This window comes from Neopsephotus bourkii, unplaced genomic scaffold (genome assembly GCF_033783945.1).
Source record: "Neopsephotus bourkii isolate Nb327-2 ecotype Australia unplaced genomic scaffold, CSIRO-AGI_Nbou_v1 NB_1749, whole genome shotgun sequence".
NCBI classification, from domain to species: Eukaryota; Metazoa; Chordata; class Aves; order Psittaciformes; family Psittacidae; genus Neopsephotus; species Neopsephotus bourkii.
The window spans coordinates 6,749,146-6,773,753 of record NW_026902223.1 but is presented as its reverse complement, the minus strand read 5'-3'; the positions used below and the strand labels follow the sequence as shown (position 1 = coordinate 6,773,753).

At 50.5% G+C, this 24,608-nt stretch overlaps 3 protein-coding genes across 4 annotated transcripts; 1 reads left to right on the top strand and 2 right to left on the bottom strand.

The window, feature by feature from the left end:
• Positions 1-710: 710 nt before the first annotated feature.
• NT5C (5', 3'-nucleotidase, cytosolic) lies at positions 711-5,098 on the top strand. The gene is made up of 5 exons (XM_061376919.1): positions 711-905; positions 3,545-3,645; positions 3,751-3,811; positions 4,524-4,638; positions 4,720-5,098. The coding sequence occupies exons 1-5, from the start codon at positions 732-734 to the stop codon at positions 4,860-4,862; spliced, it is 594 nt and encodes a 197-aa protein (XP_061232903.1). The 5' UTR covers positions 711-731; the 3' UTR covers positions 4,863-5,098.
• A 949-nt stretch (positions 5,099-6,047) lies between these two features.
• Positions 6,048-8,095, bottom strand: ARMC7 (armadillo repeat containing 7). Its single transcript, XM_061376920.1, has 3 exons — positions 8,017-8,095; positions 7,800-7,943; positions 6,048-6,562 (listed from the first exon to the last, which is right to left on the bottom strand). The coding sequence occupies exons 1-3, from the start codon at positions 8,081-8,083 to the stop codon at positions 6,225-6,227; spliced, it is 549 nt and encodes a 182-aa protein (XP_061232904.1). The 5' UTR covers positions 8,084-8,095; the 3' UTR covers positions 6,048-6,224.
• Positions 8,096-14,889: 6,794 nt separating this feature from the next.
• SLC16A5 (solute carrier family 16 member 5) lies at positions 14,890-23,993 on the bottom strand. 2 transcript variants are annotated; one of them, XM_061376930.1, is made up of 5 exons: positions 23,559-23,993; positions 23,201-23,451; positions 19,448-19,591; positions 17,102-17,968; positions 14,890-15,540 (listed from the first exon to the last, which is right to left on the bottom strand). In XM_061376930.1, exons 2-5 carry the CDS (start codon positions 23,418-23,420, stop codon positions 15,299-15,301), a joined length of 1,473 nt encoding a protein of 490 aa, XP_061232914.1. In that variant the 5' UTR covers positions 23,421-23,451; positions 23,559-23,993; the 3' UTR covers positions 14,890-15,298. The 2 variants fall into 2 exon arrangements, with proteins under 2 accessions (XP_061232914.1, XP_061232915.1); XM_061376931.1 differs by having other exon boundaries at positions 23,201-23,448.
• Positions 23,994-24,608: the final 615 nt, after the last annotated feature.

The following is a 24,608-nucleotide window of genomic DNA, read 5'->3' as shown; positions in this document are numbered from 1 at the left end:
ATCGTCTAGGTCAGAGGAGTGTGGGGTATGGGGTGATCTCTAACCTGCTTTATCCAAATGCTTCCATCTGTCAAGAAAACAGAGGGATGTTTATTCTCACCATGAAAATTAGGGGAGGGGAGACGAAGCCATGAGTGTCTCTGTTGTCCTGGAAGGGGATCTGCTGCACAATAAGCCAGAGCAGTGAATCTGCACGGAGCTGGTGTGACTGCTCCATTCCCACCCTTCCCCGTGAAGAATCAGTGCTTAAAAATACCCTGCCTTTCCAGTTCAGTTCCTGGGAAGGCCCAGCCAGGGGTGCTTAACCTATAAAACCGGATTTGCTCCAGGATGCTCCTCCCCTCCTGCAGCGGGGGGTGCTGCTCCTCGTGGCTTGCAATGTAAATCGTGCCCACTTGTTTTCTGCCCTGGGAGGAGGAAAACAATCAAATCCCGTTTCCTCTGCGAGCCCCACAACCCGCGGAACTCGTTAACGCTCCTTTAACACTTGCTGAGACTCCAGCAGCCGAGCGGGGCTGCTCCTCCATCCGCTGCCCTCTTTGGTGGAGCATGGCAATGGGGCCGAGAAGCGTGGAGCGGCTCTCGCTCTGCTTTCCACCCCTTAGCAAGTAACCCCGGACACTGGTGCGGGGCGAGAAGGGCTCCCTTTAACGCGCTCCATCCCCGCCCATGCTCATGCATATTCGTGCCGCGCCGCCCCGCACGGCTCTCGCTGGGTACCACGGGGCGCCATGGCCGGCGCGCTGCGGGTGCTGGTGGACATGGACGGCGTCGTGGCCGACTTCGAGGGCGCGGTGCTGCGGGGCTTCAGCGCCCGCTTCCCCACGGAGCCACGCGTGGAGCTGGAGGCGAGGAGCGGCTTCTCGGTGCGGGAGCAGTACCGCGGCCTGCGCCGGGACCTGGCGGTGAGTGAGTGCCGGGATGGGCCGGGGGAGCAGCGCCTCTTGCCTTGTATCCTGCGGGGAGCAGGGGGATCACTTCCCACCCACTGTGGGTATGCAAAGCATGGAGGGGGGGGGGTATCACAGTGCTGCAAAGGGCTGTTGAGTGCCTTCATTTGTATGGAAATAATAAGCGAGTTCTTCCAGGAGGATTTCCTGCCCTTCACAGGGATGTGTGTGTGGGAATCCGTTGGCAAAGCCTGATTCTCTCTTGGAAGTAACTGGGTGAAACTGCTGAGGCATCCTCAGCTTGCTACTCGTGAACCTCTCTATGGTAGGCGTATTACTGTGGCAGTAATAACTTAATAATATTAGTATTATTACAAAGTAATATTAACATTATTAAGATAATAATAAGGTAATAACTGAAAGCTGAGCGCTCTCTAAGTACTAATGCATCCCTAGCAGGATGAGAAACAGGAATACTATGTGTTTGCATAGCTAATGAAACCCCACGCCTAGATCATGCGCTCTGACAAGCAAAGTGTGTGGTATTTAAAACCATGGAGAGCCATGTAAAATGCTGGTGGTACCCCCCCATCCCTGCAAATGGTTTCTGGTTTGAATGTTTGCTAATGTGTGAGTGAACATCAGAGACATTTGCAAAGCAAAGTTAGTGTCAATGCAGACCTCAGGCTTCCTTCTGGGTACCTCAGGACACTGGGGGACTGTAAGAAGATGGAACGGATGCGGATGCAGGCTGCAGATCCAGGCTGTGCTTTCATTGCTCGTTTTAAGATGCTGCCCTGGGCCTCTAGAGGTTTTTTTACTGCTGAAAAATGACAACTTGCAATCAGTTCCCTCCCACTCCAGGGCAAGGTTCAGGCCCCTGCACCCACAGGAGTGCTGGCTCCAAAGTGACCGAGCTCTAATGGATGACTATTGATGCTCAAAACTTCCTGAACCTGGATTTTGTATAGATGGGGAATGGGCATGAATTGTTTATCATTTATAGAACCAAACGTGATTTATTGCTGATGTGAGCATTCCTTAAGTGAATCCCATTACAGGGACCAAAAAAGAGGCAGGTAATTTAAGGGGTCGTGGAAGGGCTACAGTCTGATCTGTCCTGAAAGGCACATCCTGTTCTGTTTCTGGCATTCCCATTCCCTAATTTGGTTCATGCCCATCCTGTTCCTTCCTAGACCTTTAGGTGTGTCAATGCAATAACCACGTAGCTGGTTTGATTTCCATGCAGATCAGCAGTGGCACAAAGCTCTTATCTCACTGTTATTAGCCTGCCTTCCTAAGGAAATGAGGGGTTTGTGGTGGTGTGTCTGTCTCCTTCAGTCACCTCCGCATCTCTGGGCTGGTTTAGGTGCATTTGGCACAACTATACAGTTTTAAAGCTCCTTTATGTGAATCCTGTGGCTGTAAATAGAGACCTCAGTTCTGCCAGGCTGGTGCAGGAGCATCCCTGCACAGCATCGCTCTGTTAGGAGGAAACCTTCAGCAATGATGGCATGAGAATGAGCTGTCGCATTTTTGGGTGGGTAAAATGGGTTTTTGGTTCTGAAAGTCATCAATTCCAGTTCTGTTCTCCAGCAAAGGCAGACTTGCTGGTGACACGCTGGAAACTGGCCCGTTTATACCAAAACTGGATAAAAGAGCTTTCCGATACAAACCCTGGTCCTGTAATTGAGTCTCCTTGGGGAGAGCTCCAGGGAATTGTTGCTGAAATCAATGAGGCTTTGCCTGGAAGCAGGGATCGGTGCAGGTCTGATCCCCACATCTTCACTCTTCTGCTCTGCATGAGGAATCAGGCAGTGCTTTCACATGTCTGGCTGCTGGGTTATGAGAGCTGAGAGAGCACCCTGGTCCAGGAGGCTTGTTTAATGCTGACTCCTCATTGCTGCTTAATTGGAATGGGCTTCATGTCCAAGCTCCACTGGTGAAACAGAGCAAGGAGCCCATCAGCTGGACTATAAAGCAGTCTGATACAGTTCCTAAGCGAAGCTGCCAGGTTGAAAAATACAGAGAACTAAGATTCCAGACTTTGGGAATGTCTGACTTTAAGCTAATGGAAAATGCTGCCTTGACACCGCTGGAGCTCCCTGTGACCCCAGGGAAGGCGAGATTCCCAGATTCCCATGTTTTAGGGCTCTCTGTTTGAGAATGAAGCTTAGGTCTGGATTCAGCCCTTTTCACGCTGCTGGGATGTGGCTGCTGCCCACTCAGCCCTGGCAGGTTCCGGAGCCACCAGCACATCCAGTCAGATGGGACGGAGCAGCAGGAGCCTTCAGCTTGCTCCTTTGATGCCTCACAAGAGGCAGTAGAGAGAGACCTGCTGGGAAGGGTGAGCCGTGAGCTCCCCTGTACCAGGCACCAGCCAGAGCTGTAGGGCAGAGCTGGGCCTGTGGTGCTGCGCAGGGTCAGGACCAGCTCTGCCTCCTCACTCCAGACAAGCCACCAGAGAGGAACTTCTCCTTCTTGTGTGCCTGAGCCAGAACCCAGAAGGTGAGAAACGCTATAATGGCCTCTAGGTGTGCAGCATCACTGCCCTTTGATGGCTGTTACACCCGGGGTGAGGGGACAGCTGTGATGCTCAGAGCTCGGACACAGGCACGGGTGGGCTTTGCTGACTGTCCTTCTGTCTCTTGCAGGCTAAGGTAGCCAGTGTCTATGAATCACCTGGCTTCTTTCTAGGGTTGGATCCTGTTCCAGGAGCCCTGGAAGCTCTGCAGGAGATGATCCGCATGCAGGAGTAAGGATGCTTTGCACTCCGTAGCCCTTCTCCATTATCTTATGCACCTTCCCCTGCCTGCTAAGGGATGTATGATGTATAATAAATAATGCTGTTTCTTTTCAGCACTGAAGTCTTTATTTGCACAAGTCCTCTCCGGAATTACGAGCACTGCGTCCTGGAAAAGGTGGGAGAGAATCTGGTTTAGTGGGGTTTATTTTGCTGCTTTGGCAAGGCCTTGTTTTATCACCCAAGTCAGAATAGTGCATTTACAAAGGCAGCGGCTGGCTCAAGCTCCCAGGCTTCCCTGGATGTCTCTGTCTGAGGGGCAGCTTCCCAGACACAGGAATCTCGGAGTGCCACATGGTGCCAGTGTCCTTACTGTGGGGCATGTGTGCCCCATGCTCTCAGAGCTGGCATGATGTGACCCTGCTGCTCCAGCTGTGCCAGCCGGTGATAGTGAAGGAACTGCTGTAGAATGGCCCATACGGGTGGGAGAATCCTCAACCCAACCTCAATCCTTATTCTGTCTAAATGCAGTGTCCTGAAGGAAGCCAGTGCTGAATTAAGCGGAGGCTTCAGCATTGGAATTGGTCCTGTTTGCCATTGCATTAGAACAGAGAGGGGGACCTTAATCCCTGGAATGACTTGGATGGGCACAATCCACACGTTCTGGTGAGCAGCCAGTGCTGCTCACAACGTGGGTAGTGGTTAGGCATGGGAAGCACAGTGCTGCTGATAGAAAACAGGTTGAATCAGTGTCCTGGGCCATGGCCAGTCTCTGCGGTGAGGATTCACGGACACGGAGGTAGGTCTGCAGGGGAAAGGTTGCTCTGCTGGGGCTGATGTGAGTGGAGCTGAAGCACAGCAGCGTCTTCTCTCATTCCTTACCTCTGCAGTATAAGTGGGTAGAGAAACATCTGGGACCCGAGTTTGTGGAGCGGATTATTCTAACCCGAGATAAGACCATCGTGTCTGCGGACTTGCTGTTTGACGACAAGGACACCATTACAGGTTAGGAAAGCGCTTCCATCGCTCTCTGTTAGCCAGGAAGGAAACCCCTGCCTGAGCCCAGCTCTCCTCCGTCACCCACAGGCGCAGAGCCGAACCCGAGCTGGGAGCACATCCTCTTTACCTGCTGCCACAACAGGCACATCCAGCTGCAGGCCCCCCGCAGGCGCCTGCTGTCCTGGGCAGATGACTGGAGGGGCATCTTGGAAAGCAAGCGCAGGCAGTAGTGCACAGAGGGGGTGCTCTTCCCACTGCGCATCCGTGGGCAGGGAATCCCATTCCCAGGAGGCAGTGAGCGTCCCCATCCAGGCAGAGGCACTCGGGGAGCAGTTACAAGAGCTGCCTTTGTTAGACAGGCTGCTGCTGCTCCACGTGTCTGGAAGATTGCTTTGCAGTTATGTCTGTAGAGGTTGGGGTGTTTGTTGCTGGTGAAACGGTAAAATACAAGCAGCCGTGGGTTGTATTTGTGTGTGTGTGTTCTTAACCTCAGTCCTGTTTGCTTTGGGCCCCCTGGGGGTGGAATGGAAGAAAAAAGAGGAAGTAAAGCTCTGAAACTTGAGCAGACACAGCGAGGGTGCCTGTCAGGGAACACTGCAACAGCCAGACCCTGCTGATGTTATGGATTTAGCCAGCCTGGCTTTTGGGCTACCTTTTGCAGCGCTGGCTGATGAAGAAAGGACACGAAGCTGGCTTCCATTTCTGGCCCATGTGCGTGAGTAAGAGTGGGCGAAGGCTGGGCTGCAACTGCTGGAGAGAAGTATTTATGAGCTTACACCAAACTGTTTACACAGCACTGAAGTTAATGTTTTATTAGGAGAAGGTTTTACAAGACAGCTGCTCTCATGAGCCGGGCTGCCATGGGCCCTCCTTTTAATCTCCTTTCTCACCAGTGGTAATGAAAGAAAACCAGCTTTTCACTTCCCCATTTACAGGATACACACAGTCCTGTGCAATGATTTACCAGTCTGTGCCACGATGACAGATGGCACAGTTGGTTCCAAAGGGGTACATGAAGACTGCAGGCTGCCTGAGCAGGGAAACACCTTTCTTCTGAAGGAGGAACAACGTTTATGAGACATTTAAAGTCCTTTGAGTAGACATTGGAGAGCTGCAGCCCCACCAGGCAGGAACTGGACTGGGATATAAGGTGCCCAGTAACCCAAGCAGAACCCCCGCTCATTGCTGGGAAGGGTTCTTTGTGCAGGCTGGGTGCTGGGCTGCACTGGCACCCTGCTCTCCAATGTCCATGACCTGTGCTATTGTAAGTATTTGCTTTCAGTTTTAGCTGTGTGCTTGGCCTCCCTGTTGGGGCAGTGCTGTCCATCCTCTTTAGCAACTAAATCCAGTGCTGCTGCGACCAGTTTCCCTCTTTAATGTTCTTGACGCAATTCTGCTGAGCAGGAAGTGTCTCCCTCTTTTTTCCCTAAGAAAGTGGTGGAATAACCCTCAAAAACCATGCAGATGAAGCCCTCAGTGCCATGGGTTAGCGGTGGCCTGGGCAGTGCTGGGGAAGGGGTGCACTGGCTGAGCTGAAAGGGCTTTTCCAACCTGGCTGATGCTATGATCTGCACTGTCCTGCCTACACAGCATCAGTCCTTGGGGAGAGGAATGCCCACGGCGGTGTGTTTGCTCAGGCTCCGGGCCTCCTCCACCTGCAGAGGGGTGCAGTAATCCTGCAGGAACACGGTGGCCAGGTTGCTCAGCCTTCTGCTGGCCGAGAGGGAGAAGCGCAGCATGCACTCCACCACGGGCAGCGCCGTGGTCTGCTCCCGCGACTGAGGCGTCGTCAGGTACATGAGCGTCGTGACAGCCGACATGACGGTCTCCTCGTTGGCGCTGGAGAGGCAGTTGATGATGGGCTCTACCCCGTTCGCCTCCAGGATGTAGTCTTTGTTCGTTTTATCCAGGCACAGGTTACACAGACCCCCTGGAACAGCGAGAGAAAGCATCTGACATGCATGAGACAAGCTCTTCACCCCGTCAGCTTTTCATGCTGTGAGTCAGGTTCACTGATGAGCCCTCTTCCTAACACAGGAATAAGAATCCAGATTCTGCGTGGAGACCTCACAGCAGCCTTACAGTATCTGAAGGGGGCCTATAGGGATGCTGGGGATGGACTCTTCATTAGGGACTGTAGTGATAGGACAAGGGGTAATGGGTTCAAACTTAAACAGGGGAAGTTTAGATTGGATATAAGGAGGAAATTCTTTCCTGTTAGGGTGGTGAGGCACTGGAATGGGTTGCCCAGGGAGGTTGTGAATGCTCCATCCCTGGCAGTGTTCAAGGCCAGGTTGGACGAGGCCTTGGGTGAGATGGTTTAGAGCGAGGTGTCCCTGCCCATGGCAGGGGGGTTGGAACTGGATGATCTTAAGGTCCTTTCCAACCCTAACTATTCTATGATTCTAAAACTCTTTAACGGCTCCTGGGCAACGTTTTCCATCAGAACATTCCTTCTGCTTTATGTCATTAGAGGGCACTGTTACTGCTGGACATAACCTCTGCCTCGGACTCCAGCATTATTTAACCCTAACAGAGCCTAAAGCCTGGAGTTCACTGCAGGTGTTATAGGAAAACAGAATTCAGCCAACAGCACAAGGCAAGAGGTGCAGAATGCTCGAACGTGACCCTTTAAGATGCAGCCATGTCCTGGTGTAGCTCAGCCACAAACATTAAACATCAGATGTATTTACTATCAGGTCGGCATCACTCACAATTAGGATCTGGGCCTTTGGTTTGTTTGGACCACACTGAGTCAGTGTAAGGCAGTTCCTTAGAGGAGTTATTACAAGATTTCAGGTAAGTGTTGGAATTTGGTTGTCAATTCTGGTATTGGCCGTCACTAATTTCACTAAAATTCACTAAAATTTCACAAAATTTCACTAAAATTGAGTGCAATTTCACTAAAAACTCACTCAGTTTGTGTTCAGTTCGAGGTTGGGGGTAAAGAACCCATCCTGCAGCACAGCAGCCCTATGAGGATGAAGGGCCGATGCTTCCATCCCAGCTCTCCCCCGTTCCGCTCATCCCCGCTAAGTGAGGCAGTACCAGCGCAGAAAGGGGCCGTTCACCCATCAGACTCCCCTCTGTCCCTCGGGAGGGATACGAGCCCCAATCCCCAGCATGGCCCCGCTGTCCCTCGGGATGCTGCCGGCGCCGCCCCTCACCCATGGCGAACTCCACGAGGGTGTCGCTGCTCTCGCCCAGCATGTCGAGGAACAGGTCCAGGACCTGGAGCCGCCGCAGGTGCTCGTAGTTGCCAGGGTCGTAGGCGAAGTTGGCCAGGTTGGCCAGCACCTGCTCCTTGGCCTCTGCAACAGAGAAGCGCCGCTTGAGCGCGGGGCGGCTCCGCACGGGGCTGCGGGGCGGCCGCGGCCGCGGTACCTGCGCTCTCCGTCGCCTGGAACTCGGTGACCAGGGCCTGCAGGTACTCCAGCCGGCCCAGCTCCATACCGGGCCCGGCACGGGCACCGGCACCTCACAGCGCCCGGGAGAGCCGTGGAGCGGAGCCGGCGGCGGAGCGGCCTCCTCAGCACCAAGCCGGGCCCGGCGCGGCCGCCGCCATCTTGGGGGCGTGGAGAGGCGGCTCCTCCTCCTGCTGTTACTTTCCCCTTCTCTTTCTCTTATGTTTCCCTTCTCTTTCTTTCTTTTCTCTTTCTCTTCTCTTTCTCTTCCTTTCCCTTCCTTTCCATTCTCTTTCTCTTTCTTTTCTCTTTCTCTTCCTTTCTCTTCTTTTTTCCTTTCTCTTTCTCTTCCTTTCTCTTCCTTTCTTTTCTCTCTTCCTTTCTCTTCTCTTTTTTTCCTTTCTCTTCCTTTCTCTTCTCTCTTCTTTCTCTTTTTTTCCTTTATCTTTCTTTTCCTTTCTCTTCTCTTTCTCTTCCTTTCTCTTCTATTTTTTCCTTTCTCTTCCCTTCTCTTTCCCTTCTCTTTCTTTCTCTTCTTCCCCTCTATTCATTTTTCCCTTTTCCCCCTTTTTTTTCTGTATTTCTTTCCCCCTCTTTTCCCTTTTCCTCCTTTTCTCATTTTTTCTTCAATTTTCCCATTTTTCCCCTTTCCCTTTTTTCCTCTTCTTTTCCCCCTGTATATCTTTTCCCTTCTTTTCCAACTTTTTCCCTTTTCCCCCATTCCTTCCCCCGTTTCCCTCCTCTCTTTCCCCACGGACCATGTAACCTGTTCACCACCACAATAAACGAGCATGCCCGAGGTGCTGGCTTCTTGTATCTCGGTGTACGGCCGAGCTCAGCTATTCAAACACCTTGCTCCGGGAAGCAGCTTTATCCTTGCCTCGCTCACTGTTCCCTATCCACTGAACTTCCATGTGTGCCCTAGGATACACTAAAGGGAAAGCAATGTGGAGGCAAGGAATGAATGAAGGCAGCAGCAGGGAACTGCATCCTGGTTGTGCAATGCCCTGGTCTGAGCATGGAGCAGAGCGATCCCATGGGCCCGAGCCAGCCCAGTGCCAGTGACCTGCTGTGATTGCGGGTGCCGTGAGTGGATTCGTGTGGTTCATGTGCTATAAACAGGTAAGGGAAAGGTAGCCAAGCTCAGCAGAAATCCGTGCTGCTTTTATTGGAGCAATTAAACACATGGAGGTTCTTGGCTAGATAAGGAGGGAACAGGTTGTCTTGTGTGTTATCACACAGGAAGCAAACTGGAGCTGGCCGAATGCACTGGTTACGTGGCACTGGTGGCGAGTGTGTTGGGCTGTTAATCCCCTGTTATACAGCTGGGTGCAGTCACCCATGCCCACGTTCAATAGAAGGATGGGCAAAGGACCTACAGTGAGTGCAGGGTTGCTAAAGCTTGTAACATTGCAGTGCTGTGGAAAGGCAGAGAATGAGAAAGGGAAGGTGTTTGTTTATAACTGGTATAAAGATTTAAGCCAGGCCTGTGCTAGCAGCTCCAACTCTCTCAACTTGGTGTGTGTATATATATATCAAATTATAGAATGGTTTGGGTTGGAAAGGACCTTAAGATCATCCAGTTCCAACCCCCCTGCTATGGGCAGGGACACCTCACACTAAACCATCTCACCCAAGGTTCTGTCCAACCTGGCCTTGAACACTGCCAGGGATGGAGCATTCACAACCTCCCTGGACAACCCATTCCAGTGCCTCAGCACCCTAACAGGAAAGAATTTCCTCCTTATATCCAATCTAAACTTCTCCTGTTTAAGTTTTAACCCATCACCCCTTGTCCTATCACTACAGTCCCTAATGAAGAGTCCCTCCCCAGCATCCTTATAGGCCCGTATTTATGTTTATCTGTATGTGTGTGTATATATGTACATGTATGTATAGGTATGTCTATATACATGTACATATGTGTGTATGTATAGGTACGTGTATGTATAGGTATGTCTGTATATGTGTATATATATGTATATGTATGTGTATGTATAGGTATGTCTATGTGTGTGTATATGTATGTTAATATAGAGGTATGTCTATATATGTGTATATATGTCTGTGTATATCTATCTGTGTGTGTGTATATACATGTGTATATATAGGTATGTCTATACATGTGTGTGGATATATATATGTGTATATATATGTATGTCTATATATGTATGTGTTTGTATGTGTGTGTGGATATGTGTATATACATGAAAGCAGCCACAAAGGTGCTACAGACAACTCCTATATCAGAGTGCTTTACCAGTGCATTAACAAACCCCTTAACGTATGCCTGTGTAAGTGGCAGGTATTGACACACTTTAAAGCCACATCCGTCATTACACGGAAAGTGAATGACTAATGGGAGAAAGCAGGGGAAGAGAAAGCAAACACAGCACAAAGAGAGGTGATTAAGGATGCTGGGCTTGACTAATAAGGGGTGAAACCCTGTGTTTGAAGAGGAAAAATGCAATGACTCGTGTCTGTCAGGATCATTTTGCATGCACAGGAGGAACTTTGTCCCCTGGCATGGTTTCATAGGCAGCGGTGCTTAGGAAAGGCTGGTGTCTGCTCCCGGTGACCCATCTCCAGGTCACACTATTCAGTGCATGGCAAGAGGTAACCAGGAGAGAGGAACACCCTGGGGACTGCGAGCTGAGCTCCTTCCAGCCTTTGTCTGGCATTGGGGTCCACCAGGGCTGGCTGGGAGAGGTGAGGGATGCTTTATCTTCCCTTTGCTGTGTTGCAGCTGCCTCTGGGAGGAGAGGTTGACAGCAGAGGCTCTTTGCAAGAGCCAACAGCCCACACCAGTCCTGACCACCCGACCTGCTCTGCTGCTGGCACTGTGCTGCTTGTCTTTGTGCTGACTTACTGTGGGGAGTCTGGCCAGATCATCCAGACAGGTCACTTGGCAGTAGCAGGAGTTGGCCGTTCACTCACCCAAGACTGTCCTATATGTCTAATGGACATGGAACTGTTGGAACAAGTCCAGAGGAGGCCATGAGGATGATCAGGGACTGGAGCACCTCCCATATGGAGACAGGCTGAGAAAGTTGGGGCTGTTCAGCCTGGAGAAGAGAAGGCTGCGTGGAGACCTCAGAGCAGCCTTCCAGTATCTGAAGGGGGCCTATAGGGATGCTGGGGATGGACTCTTCATTAGGGACTGTAGTGATAGGACAAGGGGTAACGGGTTCAAACTTAAACAGGGGAAGTTTAGATTGGATATAAGGAGGAAATTATTTCCTGTTAGGGTGGTGAGGCACTGGAATGGGTTGCCCAGGGAGGTTGTGAATGCTCCATCCCTGGCAGTGTTCAAGGAGAGGTTGGATGAGGCCTTGGGTGCTCCGGTTTAGTGTGAGGTGCCCCTGCTCACGGCAGGGGGTTGGAACTGGATGACCCTAAGGTCCTTTCCAACCCAAACCATTCTGTGATTCTAGTCTATGTTTAATCCTCTGAATGCTCCAAGCACTTGCTGTTAGCCAGAAGAGTTGGTGCAGAATGACTGCTATAGCTCCAGGGGCTGGTCTATAGTGACATTGCAAGGTAGGATTCAATAGAAGCACTACTACTCCTAGTAGTTATGTTTCCCTTCTTGCAGCCACTAACCAGGTCTGCAGGCAGGATGCCAAGCCCTTCATTTAGGGGCTTTTGCCCTTCTGAGGTGTTTCAGAGCGTTAAGTTCACTGTGACCTTCCTTTGGGTTTGTATTAAACTTCCCCAAGCCCTATTTTGGCTCTGAAGGACCATGATCCTGCACCAGTTCAGTGTGAACTTCCTGGTGAATGTTTCATTGCAGTAAGGAAAGGTGCTGGGTGCAGAAATGCTTACCTTGCAAGGTCAATGATACCTTAAATGATAAAGGGAGCAAGAGGGGACGTGGGGAGCTTGGGACATTCAATTCTGGTCAAGTTGGGTTGTTCTACCTGGTTGAGGTATAAGTGCTTGTCCGTTCTTAGAGCCAGGGTTATTTTACTGTCTGTAGGTGTTAAACAAACCCTGCTTCAGGGGGGGAGTTGCCTTTGCATAATGGGACAACCTTAAGCTAATGAAAGGAGCTTTTATTGCTTTGTTTTCCTTCTGGGCCTCTTGATCCTTAAGGACTGAGCGTTATTGCTCTGTGTGATAGCTCTGAGGGGGAGTTGTTATTCCAGTGCATATGGTTGTTATGCATGGTCCCTTCAGTTATGCTTCACAAGCTCCTGCTCAAGGCAGCTTGGAGTTCAGGTTGAAAAGAGAGCTAGGAGAGGTGGGCAGATGGAGGAGGGGGGTAATTTCCTCTATCATGGGAGCTCAGACGTCTGATTTACCCCTGGAAACACAGCCTCAAGTGTTGCCTCTTCCCTCTGCAAGCTTTATCCCCAAGCTGTGGGCTGTGGATGACTTGTAAAGGGTCTGTGGGATGCAAGCAGCCCTCTTTGGAGGCAGCTCATGTTCTGTAAGGCCAGTAGAAAGTTTACAGTGAACGAGTTGAGAACATTACAATAATGGAATTCCTTCCCAGAAACATCCCTGCTTTACCTGCAGCTAAACCCCAGTCTGGATCTACAAAGCACTCTCCTAACTTCCCCTCCTGAATTATCCTCCACTGCTGTGCACAGCTAGGAAACAGCCAAAGCACATCTCTAGGCAGTGCTGTAGGAGGAGCTGGCCTCTGTGTGCCAGCTTCAGTGGGTGAGTACTTTTCCTTCCTACCTCACAAGCATGCATTAGATGACGCATTTCCCTGCTTGTGAACCAGCTCTAGGACTAAAGCATTGCAGATGGAGGGGTTGGCTCCACAAAGATGTATTCCATTGCTCCTCCAACTAACCTTTGTTTTGCTGGGATAAACTGATGGGTTGTGGCTTACACCATCTTTTACCTGTTTTGCCCATGGTATCTGTAGGACACAGGAGATGTGGGACAATATAACCCCATATTTCTGGAAGAAAACAGGGTGTGTAGAAAGGTGAACAGAACTTAAAATGTAAGAATTACACCCAGGAGAGCAGCAATCTGTTCAGCAGCGTGGGTCTTTTATTTGCAATAGCTAGGAAAGGTTTGGGACTTCACCCTTGTCATTGATCTTTTGGGGAGGAAGGGAGAAAGCCCCATCTTTGTCCTAGGAATGTACAGCAGTCACTGTTTCCGTAAGCTGAGAAGCACCAGTTGCTGTTTGCTTTGCACTTCTGGACCATGTAAGCATTACACAAGTTAATAACCATGTGTGACAAGAGATTAGATGTGTATGGTCTCCCACTGGTTGTTTTATGTGTGTTTGATCAGGAAGTGCAAAGCCTGCTGGTTCAGTAATCCCAGAGAGGCACTGAAGAGGATGCTGAGAGGTGGGAGCAGTAACCCCTCTGAAGGGCTGATACCTCTTCCATCTCACTCCCGTGTTACACTTCTGTCTCTCTGATGGTTCTGATGTGTTGAGTAGTCTCCATCCGCAGTGCTTTGTGAGCTGTATGAGCAGTGTGTGCCCAGGCAGCCAAGAAGCCCCCTGGCCTGTACCGGCACCAGTGCGGCAGCAGGACCAGGGCAGGGATTGTGCCCCTGCACTGGGCACTGGTGAGGCCGCACCTCAAATCCTGTGTTCAGCTCTGGGCCCCTCACTGCAAGAGAGACACTGAGGGGCTGGAGCAGGGCCAGAGAAGGGAATGGAGCTGGAGCAGGGCCTGGAGCACAAGGGTGATGGGGAAGGGCTGAGGGAGCTGGGGGGTTCAGTGTGGAGAAGAGAAGGCTCAGGGGGGACCTGATCACTGCATACAACTGCCTGACAGGAGGATGTACCAAGGTGAATGCTGGTCTCTTTTCCCAAGTAACAAGGGATAAGACAAGGGGAAATTGCTCAAGTTGCTCCAGGGGAGGTTTAGGTTGGAAAGGGTTGTTAAGCATTGGAACAAGCTGCCAGGGCAGTGATGGAGCCACCGTCCCTGGAGGGATTTAAATGCTGTGGCACTGAGAGATGTAGTTTAGTGGTGGACTGGGCAGTGCTGGGTTAACATTTGGACTCAAATGATCTTAAAGGTCTTTTCCAACCTAATCAATTTTGTGATTGTATTATCTGTTCCTGTCAGATAAGGAATGATAGAGAACATAAACATTGTGCAACCCAAGCTGGTGCTGAGGGAGGCTAGAAGCTGATGCAGCTCTCAGTTATGATTGCAATTCCCAGGAGTGGAGCAAGAAGAGCTATTACAATCGGTGCTATATGGGTATGGAAGTCAGTGACATTGACTTTTCCCAATATACTTTTCCCAACAGATTCCTTTGTAAGTCATGCTTGTGCTTATAAGAAATGTAGTTATGCTTGTGCAAGCACTCTGTAATATAGAGAATGCTGGCATCATGAGTCTAAGCTAAATTCATTTACACAAAGGCTTTGTGCACTACAAATTCACTTACTGCAGTGGCTTTGAATCTGTCCCTCTCTAAGGATGCACACACTTGTTCTTAGCTCTAGTGACACCTTTGCTACCACTCCCCCCCTGCAATGGGTCCCCGTTCATACTGAAAAGAGCTGTATTCACACCAGCCACAAATCCTGTTCCTGGTACATCAAGAAGCACTCGAGATGTCACTGGTTACACAGAGCAGGCGCTGTAAGGTTGGTTGGGTTGTTTCTTTTGGATGCTCTGGAGCTGAACCTTGGAGGCTTTGGAAACATCCTTGGCCTGAAGCCCTTGTGTATGTGCCTCATAGAAGGAACTATTTGCCCTTACTTGGCTGAGTTCTGCAGCAGCTTCCATGTAATATTTAGAGATGTGGAAAACAACAACAGCCTCCCTGTGGAAGCTGCCACCCGCAACATGGGAAGCAACCAGGAAACTCTATATTCTGCACCACATCATGTGTTCGGATGAGGCAATAATACTTCTTTGTGGAAGAATGACCGTTGTGCATAGCCATCAATGCGTATTATCCAGTGTTACCCACTGGAATGTGCATGTGAGATTCCAGTGACTTAAAGGCACTGACTTACACCAATTGAACTGACACGGCTTTTGTGTCTCGGAGCTGGTTACCATGGCTGTTATCCCAGGGTTTGCTTTGGGGAAGCACAGTTCTCTTTGTCCTTCATCTCTTTGGCTGGCGCTGGGTTCTGGGCTCAGCCCATGGTCCAGAGCACTCACTTGGAGTCTGACACGGCCCCATAGAGAAGGATGACGGCAGTTGTGGAAAGCAGCCACTTGTTTTCTCATCTGCCATCAGTGCTGGGCCGTGTGGAGCTTTGTACAGGCCACATAATTCTTTGTGTTCCTCTCTATTTGTCCTCTTGCTCTTCATATGCTTGTGATGTACACGACTGCTGGAGGGGGCTGATTCCCAGGCTGTGATTCAGTTGGCATTTCACTGTACTGATAGCTGGAAGGATTATCCACGGGTACTTTGGAAGCCTCTTTCAATTTGGTTTTCTTTTCCAGAGCACAGAAGGTGAGAGCCATGAACAACGCTGCTGAGATGAGGAAGAAGCTGGAGTTGTAGAAGACGTAGTGGAAGTCATTAGTTACGTCTACCAGGAGACCTGAAATAGAAGCCACAGCTTAGCCAAAGAGAAGATGGACACCAAAGGCAACAGGGTGACATTAACATAGATGTCAAACCTGAATCAGTCAGCAAAGTGCCATATTTGAGAGATGAGCATTCACAGATGAGTTGAATTCTCTCCTCTAGATTGCAGGGGTTGGTTGTGTTTTATAGTCACGACCTAAGTGATGGTTCTGCTTTCGTACCAGGTATATCATAACACACAGGGGAACCAAGGGAAGAAAAGAAGCTGAGTTTTCCCCGATGTGCTGATTCATTTTGTTCACTCAGCAGAGGACCCTGTGCCAAGCACTGGATTTTGGGGCGAGGGACCCTGTTATATACCAGGTCAGAAAACAGAACAAGTAAATAGAGAAACCCCTCCTGAATGAACAGGTTAGAGTCTCTAATAGTGTGTAACCAGGGAGAAGAACATTCACAGCAGAGCTAGCATTATGCCTAACATGAAGTGCCTTCAGTATAAACCATTTGATGTGGGACATCGAATGAGTAACCTTACACTAATGTTGGAGATGGAAAGGTGATACCCAGGTCAAGCGGATGATGCTTTCCATAATCTACTTATTTAAATGGAAGTACTGGAATGTATTACAACAACTGCTGTTTGCTTGCTTGTGTTCTTCAGTAAAGATTGGTGATGTTCCTTTTCCTGGTGCACTTTAGCAGATTTTCAGGCTACAAATGGAACTGGTGCTGCTGTCACTGGCCTTTGTTTTGCCTATCTGCCATTCCTTTGAGGGATGTCCAAGGAAAAACCTTTTTGGCCCCCTCAGAAAAGTGACTGACCCACTAATGCCAAGGAATACCATGCAATATGGTGTATGGTTTCATCCCGTCCTTACAACAGAGAGTACTTTCCTGCTGAGTGGCACAGAGCTCATTGTCTGGAGAACACAACTAAAGCCTGCTTCATGCTCAGGTTTGTTTCTTGTTTGTTAGCCTTTTGGATTCGCTGCTGTGCTGCAGGAGCAGGTAGGTGCAGGAGTGAGCTGTGACAGCTGTGAATCATTGATTGGCTTTGGGTTCATATCTAGCTCCTTTCTTGTCTCCAGAGTAAAATTGAAACCCTCTAGAACTTGGAAAGCAGAGTGAATGGAAGCTGTTGCTGTATGGCTCTTGAGCTGTGTAGGGCTGGTGTGAATTGTGATCGCAGTTTGTTTGTTTAATGGGATGTTCATGAGTCCTTGAGACTTCACAGATGAAACAGTGCAAACTGGCAAAGCAGTGAAAGAGTTCAGAGACAGCAAGATCCTACTACAGTAACTCCTCTCTGTATTGCTGCTCGCTGCAACAAAGCTCTGATCAGTCACACCCGTACCTATCAGACTGCTGCAGTGACACTTGGGCAGCCGCAGAAGGACCCTCCTTCAGCTCTGAGAAAGGGCTGATCCTTCCTCTCTGATTCTCCCTTTTCTATCACTCCCTCTGAGTAACTCACCTGCCTGCATGGGTTTGGAATCTCCCTTGCTTCTCTTCTTAAGCTCCCAAACACTTCCCACCAGTGTCTGAACAACCCAGCCTGTTTAACAGCTTCTCACCTGTGAGAGGGGGTCCGATGAGGAGCGTGATGCTCTCCAGGATGGTGAAGAGCCCCAGAGCGCTCGAGAACCGGTCCATCTCCACCACGTCCATCAGCACCTGGAAGGTGAGTGCCCCGATGCCGCTCATGGCGATGCTGAGGATGACGCAGTAGATGATGAGCACGCTGAACTCAGCCGAGACCACGCAGATGAAGTTGCTCAGCCCGCAGAGGAGCACGGCCAGGCTGAACAGGTAGATTCGTCTCCCTGAGAAGAGTTTGTGTCCCGAGAGCAGCCCCGTGAAGGGCCGTATGAAGATGTTGATGAACCCAATGACAGAGATGAGGAGGGCTGCCCTGCGCTCCTCCACCCCATTCCGGATGGCGTAAGGCACAAGGTAGATGTGCGGTAACGCGAACCCCATCATCATCCAGGTCACGCCAATAGTGTAAATCTGGTAACCTTTGTTTTGACAGAAGATGTCAAAAGCCAGGTACTTCTGCAGCACGTGGAAGCATGCAGTCCTCCTGCTTTGCTTCTGGAGCTCGTGGTGGGGAGAAGATGCTCCATTGGACAGCTGTGTCTCTTCTGCTCTTCTCCTCGGCTCCTCTCCAGGCTGGGGTGACTGGAGTAGTGACCCTGAGGCGGGCTGAACTGGTCTCATGATGGCTCCACAGACACAGCAGTTCAATAGTATTCCTCCAAAGATAAGGAAAGTGTTTCTCCAGCCCATCTCATCCAGCAGGTATTGAGAAAGCAGTGGCCACAGCGTGAAACCCAGAGAGACGCCAGTGGATGCCATGGCATTGGCCAGTGTTCGCCACCGTACAAAGTAGTATCCCAGTGCAGTCACTCCTGCCTGGAAGCTGAAACACGACCCCAGGCCTAAAGGTAAGAATAAAAGAGCAAATGACAGCACAGGACCCATCTGTGTTGCCTTAAAGAGCCTAAATCCAGGGTTTAGACACAGGTGAGACAGGCCAAGGGGAATGGCTTTAACCTGCCAGAGGGGAGACTGAGCTGAGCTCTTAGGCAGAAGCTCTTCCCTGTGAGGGTGCTGAGGCGCTGGCACAGGGTGCCCAGAGAAGCTGTGGCTGCCCCATCCCTGGCAGTGCTCAAGGCCAGGTTGGACACAGGGGCTTGGAGCAAGCTGCTCCAGTGGAAGGGGTCCCTGCCTGGGGCAGGGGTTGGAACTGGATGAGCTTTAAGGTCCCTTCCAACCCAAACCAGGCTGTGAGGCTCATGACCCGCTGTGATTTACACTCACAAACGCCACAGAAGTGATGCTGTGCATAAATTAAACTACTTGTGTTCTACACTAAGTAAACTGATCCAAGCTGGCATTTGTCTGGGGCAGGCTGCTGTTCCTAAAATTGTCATGGAATTGTTCATTAGAAACTGCTTATACTGACTGCTTTCCTGACACTTCCATCAGGACTATAGGGATGCTGGGGAGGGACTCTTCATTAGGGACTGTAGTGATAGGACAAGGGGTAATGGGTTCAAACTTAAACAGGGGAAGTTTAGATTGGATATAAGGAGGAAATTCTTTCCTGTGAGGGTGGTGAGGCACTGGAATGGGTTGCCCAAGGAGGTTGTGAATGCTCCATCCCTGGCAGTGTTCAAGGCCAGGTTGGACGAAGCCTTGGGTGAGATGTTTTAGTGTGAGGTGTCCCTGCCCATGGCAGGGGGGTTGGAACTTGATGATATTAAGGTCCTTTCCAACCCTAACTATTCTATGATTCTATGATTCAGGGAGTTACTTGGTTTTCTCTCTATGCAATGGACACCATTTAGTTTGCAGGATCCAATGGGATTAGTCCCAAAGCAGCCTGGCTGAGGAAATGAACTTCTTTGTGTTAGAAAAAACCCAAGAGTTGAACATCAGTCACAGAGGAGAAATATTTGTAAAGGAGAAGTTCCCATCTGTTGCTTCTGTTCAAAACCAACATGTTCTTTTGTTAGGAAAAGATGTCTGCGCATTGCCCCTGACTGGGAGTGGTGAAATACAAGCCCAGGGAACTTGGGAGGGACGTTATCATAGGTCACATTATCCCAACATTACATTCCAAGGTTGAAAACCCCCTCCCTTCTTCACAGCCAAAAGGCTGAGGTGCTACTAAACAGACCAGGCATCCTTGCTGTCCATTTTGCCTGCTGGAGACCTGAAGGTTTCTCCAGAGAGAAGCACTTTGCAGGGAGCTTGGCTGCATGAGGGGTGTGAAGGGTAAATCTGCCTGCTCTGTGATTCCTGCTGCTCCTGATTGATCCCATTTCATGGATGAGTAGAAAAACATGAGTTGGGAATCACCATTCCCCATCTCTCAGGTCAAGCTGAGCATCCAGGTTTGCCGTGGTACTCACCCGTGATGAAGCCAGCAGTGATGTACAGCTGGCTGATGGACCTGCAGAAGGAGCTGGCCACCATGCCCACGCCGCTGAGCAGGCCCCCCAGCATCACTGCAAACCTGCAGCCAAAGCGCTTCACCAGGATGCTGCAGAGGGGCCCTGGCACCAAAGAGGAAAAGGGAAGCAGTTAGGGAAGAAGGGAATTCTTTGGACCTGCTTGGATTGCTGCACTTACCCCAGTGGTTTGGTCTAGAGACCCTGAGGGTTGTCCCAGCAGCAGAAGGGAGGGAATATATATTCCCTGATCCTCCCAAGGGCTTGTTAGCTATGGGGAAGGCTCCTGTGATCTGCTTGGCTTTTGGCCATCCAGTAGGGTTTCTAAGCTTCCCTGTGCTGGATTTTAGTTAAAATGGTTGGAAATGGAAGAGAAGAAGGACTTTCAAGTGTAATTCTGTTCTTGCATGGTATAAATTCAGGGGATGATTTGAGAAAGGGAAGGATTGGATTTCTGAGCCTCCGAGTAAGAGATGCTAAGCAGGATGATGTTTCTTTTTGTGCATTTGCACTCATTTCACTGTGTGTTTCAAATACCCTGCCACAAAATCTCCTACATTGCCTGTGGTGCGCTGCTACCTTGGTGAAACCCCTTGCAAGAGGAGACAGATTGACCCTGAACTAGACCAAGAATGGGAGAAAACTGGCATCACTGAGGAGGATCATTTGAATACAGCTGGAGAGGTGTATTCATGCCTACATGGGAACCCATCTAAGCTTCAGGCAGTAGCACCCAGGCTGCAGCTTGTGGGACCCTGCAGCTGTCCTGCAGCTCATCTTCTCCAGGGTAATCCCATGTTATTGTCACACAGCTCTTTGCTCATTCCTGTCCTGGGATACCTGGCAGGGTGGGGAGGTTTCACTGCACCCACTTCCAACAGGATAAGCCTAGGAGCAGACCATGCACATCCCGGGTCCCACTTCTACTCCAGCGCAAGCAGTGTGGAGGTGGGAGTGAGAGCTGGGTTGTTCTAGTGGACCAGAGCCCACCTCTGCCCTTCATGGGCCCAAACCTGTGTTGTATTGTGCACCAACATTGCTGGCAGGCTTTAGAGCAGAGAGTTGTGTTATTTCATCAGGAAAACAACAAACAGCCATGGGGGGATGTTTAAGGTCAGATAATTCTTTACTTTTCATAGAGTTCTGGTGAATTCCATGGGGTTGTGGTAAATGCCCAGGTTGTGAATGTCATTGAGCATCCTTTGTTTTTGGGGTAGGAAAAAGTGAGCTCAGACCTGCAGCCCACTGCTGGGAAACAGGGTTCTGCCTGCACGAGAAGAGGATCTGGGTTTCTTTTTCCATTCCTTTGAGGATGTTCAGGTTTTTCCAGGGTTTGTTGGGTTTCCCCTCATCCAGACACTTCAGGTTATATGAGCAAAGGCCAAATGACTCTGAGTTTCAGAATTAGGTGTCAGGCAGTGCAGGGAAAATAACCCATGGCATATCTGTGCCCCAAGTCAATGACTGCTTTGAAATAGAACCCACATAATGGAGCAAACAGGGGAACGTGATTAAATGAGGAGAGCAGCTGCCTGTATCTTGATCTGCTTGGGAGACACCTCAGACTTTGAAGCAAATGGTGACTGCGTTATTTGCATCCTGCTAAAGACATCAAGGATGGTTCTGCAGTTTAAGCAGCCCCAGTAGCCAGAAGTCAAAAGGAGCATGACCAGCAGGTCAAGGGAGGTGATCCTGCCCCTCTGCTCTCGTGAGACCTCACTTGGAGCACTGTGTGCAGTTCTGGTGTCCTCAACATAAAAAGGACATGGATCTGTTGGAACAAGTCCAGAGGAGGCCACGAGGATGATCAGGGGACTGGAGCAGCTCCTGTATGAAGATAGGCTGAGAAAGTTGGGGCTGTTCAGCCTGGAGAAGAGAAGCTGCATGGAGACCTCATAGCAGCCTTCCAGTATCTGAAGGGGGCCTACAGGGGTGCTGGGATGGAATCTTCATCAGGGACTGTAGTGATAGGAGAAGGGGTAATGTGTTCAAACTGAAACAGGGGAAGTTTAGATTGGATATAAGGAGGAAATTCTTTCCTGTGAGGGTGGTGAGGCACTGGGATGGGTTCCCCAGGGAGGTTGTGAATGCTCCATCCCTGGCAGTGTTCAAGGCCAGGTTGGACAGAACCTTGGGTGAGATGGTTTAGTGTGAGGCATCCCTGTCCATGGCAGGGGGGTTGGAACTGGATGAGCTTAAGCTCCTTTCCAACCCAAACCACTCTGGGATGCTATGATTCTAAGTCATGGATTGAACATTCCAAAGCAATGAGAATGGCTCTAAAAGCAGAGGGGATTTTCATTACTTATTCCTGTGAACTTCCTTCCTAGCTTTCAAACGTTCCTTCTCACTTGCCTGAGGCTTTTGTGCTTTCCTTTGCAGAAATAATAGCAACAGAAGTGCTGTGTTTGTATGAGTGTGAGTTGAGAGTTGCGTGTGTGTGAATATGGAGGAGCAGGAACCCGTGGGGCCTGAACTCCCCTTTTGGAGATGGCCACAGGATCCTGAGGTCTCTCAAATGATTCTTATAACAAAATAACCATTCATTGCCTTTACCTAATGAGATAGGTTTGGCTTCCTAACTGGTGAGTTACTGTTTGCACTGGGTCCTTCCTTGCCCCCTTCCATAGCTCTCCTGCATGGGACCTTCTCCCTGCGCTGACCACCCTGAGAACGGGCCCCTCTGTCCATTTCCCTGCCCCTTTGCCCATGTTTGCCACAAATATTGCTTTTCCCTTCAGTTCCTTGGAATTAGAAAGAATAAAGGAGAAGAAAAGAGAGCAGCATCTTCAAGAGGCACCGGCGACGCTGCAGAGTGCGGTTTAGGATGATGGATGTAACTGGGGAACCCGAACCAAGCAGAGCCTGGCCCAGCACAAAGGAGCTCAGAAGCTGCAGCAAAGTTGAAGTCTTTCATGTCTGGTTTTTGTTGTTTTTCTCCTGGTTGTGCTACTCCTGCCTTACTCCTGGGGGACAAGAATGAGCACTCCCCTGCTGCAACAGCCTGCGATAGGAGATGGAACTGGCAAGCACTGTAACTCACTGACTGTGCCCTGGCAAATTCTGTTCCTAGATGTCATTAGCATGAGGCTGTTCTTTCCTTGTCTAAGTTATAACTTTTAGATCTATTTATTGGCTGTCTTTATAGCACCTTTTCGTGTGGTCCCAACCTCCTACAGAAAAGAGAGGTCAATAGATGTCTTATTGCATGTCCCATGACCTCCTGCATCTTCTCAGGGGGAAACCCCAGTGATTCCCTCCACAACGCACATAGCACAACCCTCCTTCCACCCCCTTCACCCGGAGGCTGCCTCCTGACCCGCATCCTGCATCAGTCCAGCTCCCATCCACCCTGCCTGGGTGTGCACCCAATGCCACCGCCCAGGGAGCTGGTTTAATGCTCAGCCAGCAGCCTGGAGGAGCTTGGCTTGAGGCGTGTTTCAGCCACGAAGAGCACACTTGTCATGGGGAATATAAGGGATGTGTTCTCACGGTTGGGAGATGAATCAAGGAGGCACTCAAGCTTCAGAGCTACCTGCTGGCCTATTCAAAGAGCTGCTATGGGAAATAACTCAGTTCTCAGTGGTATGGAAAAGCTGGGAGAGAAAGGGATTCACCTCCTTTGACCAAGGGGCTTGGGTGTCTCTTAGAGTGGTAAAAGGGAGCTTGGTACCTGTGGAAACTGAGGTGGTGGAGGGCATCCCCATCACTTACCGCCTCCATGCAGCACGGCCACCATGATGGAGGGGAACCACGATGTCTCACTGTTGCTGGCCTGGAAGTCTCGCTGCAGGTCCGTGAAGAAGATGCCAATGCAGGGGGGGAAGCCCAGCGTCATCCCCTGCAGCACCACCGCAGCCAGCAGCACCATCCATGCCCAGCCCTGGTCCTGGGGCTTGGCAGCTTTGCGTTCCCCTGCTCCTCCTTGGGACATGACGGCTTCTTTCTCCTCCCAAGCCAGCCTGCTGGGGAAGGAAGGGCAGCTACCATGCAACCCTCAGCCCAGCCAAGGGGCCTATGGGGCAGAGCTGATGGTATTCCCAAGGCTCAGAGGCACCGGAGCGTCCCACACCTTTGCGGCTGGCTCCTTAGACCTCTTGCTCTGCATTTCTCCTAGCACCTCCCTTCATTCTCGCCACGGGATCCTGGCAACGGATTGCTTCAGAAACAACTGCCTTCCCCTTTTATATTTCACAAGCCCGTGACCACAGGCAGGTACAGGGCAGGACCACACCTCCTCGGAGGAATGAATCGGCCTTGCCTAATTCCCTCCCTTATTTTCCCTTTCACCTGCTTTCATCATATGGAGTCCCCTTGCTGGCAATGGCTAAGGTCACATCGTGCTGTGCCCGGAAGAGGAGGAAAAACCCTGCCAGTGCCAAGAACAACAGAACCACATAAAGCCTGCGTGTGGCAGCAGGGCTGGTGCGGAGCTGGCAGGGAGGCTGCACCTCCCCACACAGTGCTAGTGGGGAAAAACCAGTTTGAAAGCCATTAGATCATTAGGATGCGGTGATCGCAGAGAGGATTTTGCTTTACCTCTGGTTAAAGCTTCTTCAGAGACACCCCAGCCTTGAGGCTGGCTGCAAGAAAGGCATCGCAATAACATTCCCCATCCACATGAATAAACATGCATAAGGAAAAACCACCTTTGCCAGCTGGATGAGCTCAGAGAAGTGCCCATAAGGTCACAGCAGAGTGCAGTATTGATCTAGCTCTCCAATATTGATTTTTCCTAGAAGAAATAGCCACGTCTGGGCTTGGTGTGCAGCTTTAAAGGTGAGCAGCAGTTTGCCTCTACTCGTTAGCTCCTATATGCCATGGGGCAGAAAGTTCCATACCTCGGGTTGAGACAAGGATGGGTCAAAGCGGAGGGTGGCGAGCGTGTGGCTGCGCGGGCAGCTCATCCCCTGTGTGTGCAGCTCAGGGCCCACGCTTCTGCTTCAGCAGCCACCGAAAGCCTTGATGCAGCCTTTTGCAATGTTAACCTCGGCATCACTCCTGGGAGCAGGGCTCTGGTGCTGGCTCCTAGCCCAAAGGACAGAAAACAAGGCTGGGAGCAGAACGGGGGAGGTGGTGCCCGTGGGAAGGGGCTCTGAGATGCAAATCACGGTGCTGGTGC